Source organism: Triticum aestivum, chromosome 7B (genome assembly GCF_018294505.1).
Source record: "Triticum aestivum cultivar Chinese Spring chromosome 7B, IWGSC CS RefSeq v2.1, whole genome shotgun sequence".
Classification (NCBI taxonomy): Eukaryota; Viridiplantae; Streptophyta; class Magnoliopsida; order Poales; family Poaceae; genus Triticum; species Triticum aestivum.
In genome coordinates, this window is record NC_057813.1 from 719,224,067 (window position 1) to 719,230,669 (window position 6,603).

The following is a 6,603-nucleotide window of genomic DNA, read 5'->3' on the forward strand; positions in this document are numbered from 1 at the left end:
ATTAAACCTATGCCGACGGCTTTGCCGTAGGCATAGCCCTGCCACGTGTCGCCTCCTGGCCTGCCAGCAGTTTGACGGCGCCGTCCGTTGCCGTCAGACGGAAAACTACGCCGACGGCTAAACTATGCCGACGGCTGCGCCAGGGCCGTCGGCATAGACCCCTATGCCGACGGCATTATTATGCCGACGGTCTGACAGGAGTACGCTGACGTAATCTAGACTGACGGCTCTATGCCGACGGCTGCCGTCGGCATAGGTCTATGTCGACGGCCTAGGGGCCTATGCCGACGGCCCGTGGCCGTAGGCATAGACCGCGAGTCCGGTAGTGTACAAACCAGAGTTGATCTCGTAGTTCAGTACAGATCTCGTAGTTCTTTGATTTTGTACGATGTCTGCCTATGCAGTACAGAGGGTCTTCCCCCTGTAGGAACACCTACAATTTTCTGAACAAGGGGCTGCTGAAAGCTATTGTCTTGTCCGCATTAATCCTGCACTCAGAGAACAACTAGTCTCAATCATGTACTGGAAGTAAAAGAATTTCCATGCTCACATATTCCCCTCGAGATAAAAGGTTCAGAGTTACAAAGGGTGCTAAGATCTGTTTACTGTCTTACGTTGCTTCTGGAGGCTTATAAAGATGTTGACATCTTGTCCTCCGAAAGCATACAAACTTCTCATTGTTGTTACTACCTACAACTTAATGTCCTATAATGATATCTCTGGCTGTGTTAGATTGTTTCATCTGTAGTCCTCCACAATTTGGCGGATGGGAGATAAAGTTTAGCACATGATACTATGATTCACATAGAGCATCTCGGTAAACATCCATCATGGTGAGATACAACCTACAAAAGTTTGAAATAAGGTTGCAATGACAGTTTAGCCTTAACCCTAACAGTATGCTGCTCCGTATGTGCACCCTTTCACCGGACATCTAATCATTGCGTACATTATTAACATAGTTTCACGGAGGAGAAAAGGGCAAGATATATGGATAATCATTTTACACTGAATCGACGAACAAAGAAGCCAAACAATTTTGTACTGTCATACATATTAGAAGGATAACTCTCTGAAACATGAGATAGGTTGTCTACTGTTTGACACGTTGATTCAGAGATCACATCCCTACTGTAAATACTCTATATATGGTGCAACCTGGGTTAATGCATACCAACTCTCTTTCCATCCAGTCGTATTATAATCTGGCCAAGATACTATTGCTGATTGATATACAAAACTGAATATTTTTGGTGACAAACATAAGGCGATTGTTGTGCTTCGTTGAAGAATTTCAACAAACTGTAAAATAGACCAAGGAATTTACCGATACCTACGTGGTTTGGGGCAGGGCAGTTTGTTCACTCTGCAGCCACACCGAAGATGGCAGCCACTCACTCTGCTTCAACTTTATCACCTGTATGTACAATCTGCTTCAAGATGTGAAGACAGCACGTTGCAGCACACTAAAAGCAAAAAAAGTCAGAAATAGAAGAGCACAAACAAATTCAGATTGAATTTCTATGCTCAACTAAATCAACTGGATGTAAGAGATAGGATCTCGTGCACACTTCTCACCGGCCCATCATCTATGTTACTAGTCAGTGGCCGATATTGAACTTAGCTATATCGACTCAACATAGATTCACACTAAAACACCTGCAATGAAACAAGATTAAATTTACATTGGTTCATTTGACTGTATAGATAAAGAAACATCTCTATCAGGCCCAGTTGCTCCGTGATCAGCTAGCCAGCCCATAGACACGAAGATACCTGACAGGCCTGGTCGATTTCGACATGGATGGTGAGCTTTGGCGGTGTAGGACATGGTGGAGTGAGCCATAATCTCCTGCGTCTTGTGCAGGCAGGGTAGGAACACCATCTTCATCTCTCCCTCTATATTAGCAAACTTTGCCAAACTTTGGATACATGTATTTTGATTATGCACGGAGATTGGTGTGGCAGGGAGGCTCGGCGGACTCGGTGCCCCGCAGCGAGCAGTGGGGCAGGGGAGGGCCGGAACCCAGGCGGCAAGAGCGACACCAGGGAGGCGGACCAGTGCTGCTTGTCATTGCCTGGATCGTGGCCGCCGGTGGATTTATTGATCGGAACGACGGCGGCTATGGACCTGAACTGGGTAAATCTGTGTTGGGGATGGGGGACATTACTGTTGTGACGAACGGATTGAAAGAAGAGAATGGATTACAACTTTACCATTTTAGGCATTTTACAGAAAAATAAATCCGTAAATGATTTTCCAGATCCGACTGTCAGGAGAATTAGAGATGTAGTTATGCGAAATTACAAGTCGTAGCTCGCCAAGCACCGTAGAAGAGCTTATATATACTTAAATCATGTTTTGACTGTCATGTTGCAACTATGTTTGTGCATTCTAGATGACAGCACAACCAATAATTAACTCTTTTATTCTTAAACTGTGTACATACTATCATGTTGTATCATGCGTTAAATGGGTTATGAGTATTGAAGTTTGTATCATCTGTATAGCTATATTTGTTTGTTACAGCTCATAATAAAAAATGGTGACCCTTAGGGTACTCGCTACATTATTTTTCATAATTTTAGCAACTTGACTGAACTTAGAGATTGAAGAATATAGTATCGTTGTAGTGACCAAAAAATAACTAACCAGAAAACAAAGATATATTCTATGGTCTACCCGTCTCTATCAATTGTTTGTGAAGATGTGTCTCTACTCTCATTGGCATGCCTCTGCATGGCCCTTCTCTTCTGTTGACCAAGAAATCATTAAGCCACAATAAAAGGAAGCAACTCAGGTAGCCCAGAGCTTATACACCTCCCATCTTATCAGTACATATCAATAGTGCAAACATTTTGAACAATATATGTTCCTGAACGGGGACGTTCATGTCTGCTGCTCCCTCCCCCCGAGCTCCACCACCCACATGTATGTGACGCCGTCTTCTTCCGGGTCGTTGCGTTCCGCCATCACCATGGCGCGCGTGTGGCGTGGTTGGCATCGATCCTGGACGACCCACCTCCCTGCCCACCAAATTGATAACTCCACCTTTCGTAGCTCTGCCACCAGCAGCTTGATAACCTACTTATCAGCGCCGTGCAGACGCACCGGCGACAGGATCGTAGTACAGGACAAACGTGTGCATTCCCACTTGCATAGACAGTGCAGAGCACCGCCCTCAAGAGTGTAGACTTGAGACAGAATTTCTGACGGCATAAGATTCAATCGTGAACTGATTGTCATACGGGTGTGATGATAAGTAAGCAAGTGAAACAAGTTAAGCGAACACGGCTGCAAGTTTTGCATGATTTCTCCCGATACCATACTCTATTGGTAGACTGGTGTTGTTTAGACATACGTAGTATCTTGGATCATATGGATACAGACAAATAATCAGGTGGGTTATATTAGAATCTAGCTGAAGACATGGCGCAGAAAAATCAGAGGTTTGCTTACAGAGAAGTGGCGATCATCAGCAATTTTATAATGTATACCGTAGAAAAATAAGTAAAAGTCTTTTATGCGAATGAATTGAAAACGTAAAAGTCAGAGGTATATTCGTCCTAGAATTGTAGATGCAGAACAAAAACAGTCCTTGGTCGTGACAAGCAAGTTCAGGGCAGAAAAAATGGGAGGTGATGGCGGATCATTGCACAAACGTACGTAGCTTTCACATTCAGACGATCGGCACCGGGTTCAGATAACCACAAACACCAAAGAAACAGTAAGTCCTTGAAAGTCTACATGATAATAGAATGTGTCACATCCAGGATCGATCTATCATCGTCGCATGGAGGAGCAAGCTTAGCTCAGCTGGGGCCTTGGACAAGAACGAAAAATCTATCCTACTCCGTCCAAGTGGGGCATTCAGAATTATTGAACAAGGGGTCCGGTCAGAGAGGAGCAAAATTCAGGCACGAATCTAATAAAGGGGGAGGTTGCGTAAAATAGGTGGAAGTTGCGGCAACCGGACCACGTCGGTGGCGCGAAAGCAACAGCCTGGGCACTAGGAGAAGCCGCTGGTGGCTGTGACTCACCAGCAGGAGCTCACACATAATCATAATCTTCTTCTCCAAGGAGATAAGATCGACTGCTGGGCGTACGAGTGGCACCACAGACCCCCAGAGCCCCTATAAATCCATCGGCGCCTCCGTTCTCCTCGACGAGGACGAACAACAGTGCAACGAACAAGTACTCTGCTTTGGATCAAAGAATCAAGAACGGAGAACAGATAATCGATGGCTACATTCGCTGCTGCAGCCGTGGCTCTTCCAGGTCGCGTTGCCGGATCTCGGCGGTGCGTGGTGGCGCGGGCGTCTGCGACTATGCCGGTGGCAGGGAGGACGCACTACGAGGTGCTCGGGGTGGGCGCGCGGGCCAGTAGGGGGGAGATCAAGGCTGCGTACCGGCACCTTGCCAGGGAGGTGCACCCGGACGGCACAGGTGGAGGTGGCAACGAGGGCTTCATCCGGCTGCACGCGGCCTACGCCACGCTCGCCGACCCCGACGAGCGCGCGTGCTACGACCGGAACGTGGCCGGCCGCGCCGCGGCTATGATGATGCGGCGGGCTGGAGCGGCGGTGCCAGCGTTCCGGCGGAGGACATGGGAGACCGACCAGTGCTGGTAGGACAGCCGGACAGCCGGACACACGCATGTTCTGCTTTTCCATTCCACAGGCCGGTGGCTGTTTGGTTCAGATACGGCGCGGCGTCGCGGACGTGCTCTCGCCGGAGGAAAAACCGCTTCAGTTGCCGCGCGCTGTTCGATCCGTCTTGAACGGCCCAGATCGTGGTCGGAGGAAAAACCGCGACACGGCGAGAGACGTTTTTAGAATATCTCTTGTGCGTTCGATCGTTAGCAAGATGCAAGATGCAAATATGTAAATCAATTCAGACGTAAACTTTAAGGAACTGATTTACATATGCCCTTAATTGTAGTACTCAGTAATTGTAGTATTATATACTCTCTTTTGTTCGACAAGGAATTACCGAGTACTAATCTCCATGTCAATCATTTTTTAGAGATTGTCACATCAGGATAATTTCAGCACTGTAAGAAAAAAATAATATTGTTATTATTATTTTTTGTGACAAAAAGAACATTGCGATCATGTGACCCTAAGTTATTTTCTGAGGAGGAGAAAACCATGTCGCGTGTAGCAAGGAAAAGCCAAAATCAGCATCGAAAGAAGACAACCATAGTAATGATGAGGTGAATCAACCGAACAATACACAATTGGATTTGCTCTTCTTTGTGTGAGAGTTATTCCTTTTTGGCCCTCCGGATAGTAAGCTTAGAGCATCTACTGTTGGCATTCTTAAATCCTCCTCAAACGTCTGTGGATGTGATCAGTCAGTGACCGGACGAGAGATAAAATGAAGAAAGTGACCCAAGTGGATCTCTCATATCATACCAATACGTTCAGAATCTAGACAGGCAATGGGGACGTGAAAAAAACCCGCCTCAACCCTATCCCCTCCCTCTGGCGCCCTCGTGAGGCGACGGGGAGGGGCCTTCGATCTGCACCGCTAGTCGCCTCCTCCTGCTTCCCCCTCCCTCACCGCCACCCATCAGTGTGGCCAGGCGAAGCTCAACCGGTGGTGGTGGCGGCGGGGCGTCTTCTTCCCCTCACACAATGGGGCGGCGCGGCCTCCCCGGTCCTGGGTACGGCACTGGTGTAGAGTGCCGCGGCATGGCAACTCACCGGCATTGGCTGCCTGCATTGGTGTCGTGGCAACGTGGGGGACTTCATTGCGGTGGTGCTCGCTTGCTGTGGTGGCTGGATCTAGCATACAGGCGCAGCGGGCCGCGGCGGTGCGGGCCGGTGACTGTTGGGTCTTGCTCCAGCGCGATGGTGCTCTACAGCTACTCAAGCGGCTGCAATGTGTCTGCGGTGGGATGCAGGGAGGCACTGCCCAGATCTGTCCCGTCGGGATCTAGGGGAGCACCACTGTGGTTGGCCCTACTGTTCTTCAAGCTCCAAAACTTTGATATGCTTCATGCCGGCCTCCTCAATCTGGACACCGACGGGTTCCGGTCTTCCGCTCAGAGATCTCAGCTTTTGGCGCATGGGGCCACTGGATATCTAGATCGGTATTGATTAGGTCAGACCCGCCCTCATCTTCGGATAGAGAGGCTTCATGAGGGCATGGCGCGAAGCTTTGTCGTCTTGCCGGCTCCATCGAACATGTTTAAGCATATATTTCCACGTCATTGGTAAAGGTAAAGAAAGTCATGGTGGTTGTGATCGGAGACTTGTGAGGGCGAAGAGGATTTTTGGTTGCGTGGAAGAATAGCGGCGCATGTTTTTCCTGTGTGTCGGGTGTTGAGTACTTTGCAGCGGCGGCCTTGGCAGGAGGTGTCGGCAACCACTAGTAGAAAAGGAGCTAATGTGAGACACATTAGTCCCGGTTCGATTTCGGCCCGGTACTAATGGTACCATTAGTGCCGGTTCGAACGGCTATGCATTAATGCCGGTTCGTTTTGACCCTTTAGTATCGGTTCGTGCCATGAACCGGCACTAAAAGGGTGGTGGCAGGCTGGCGTCAGGCCGGGGCCCCGCGATCACCTTTAGTACCGGTTCGTGGCACAAGCCGGT

The 6,603-nt window shown here is 48.6% G+C and overlaps 1 protein-coding gene across 1 annotated transcript; it reads left to right on the forward strand.

Moving 5' to 3' along the window:
* Window positions 1–4,070: 4,070 nt before the first annotated feature.
* LOC123160472 (chaperone protein dnaJ 11, chloroplastic) lies at window positions 4,071–4,963 on the forward strand. Its single transcript, XM_044578287.1, has one exon. The coding sequence runs from the start codon at window positions 4,243–4,245 to the stop codon at window positions 4,630–4,632; it is 390 nt and encodes a 129-aa protein (XP_044434222.1). The 5' UTR covers window positions 4,071–4,242; the 3' UTR covers window positions 4,633–4,963.
* The last annotated feature ends 1,640 nt before the right edge of the window (window positions 4,964–6,603 follow it).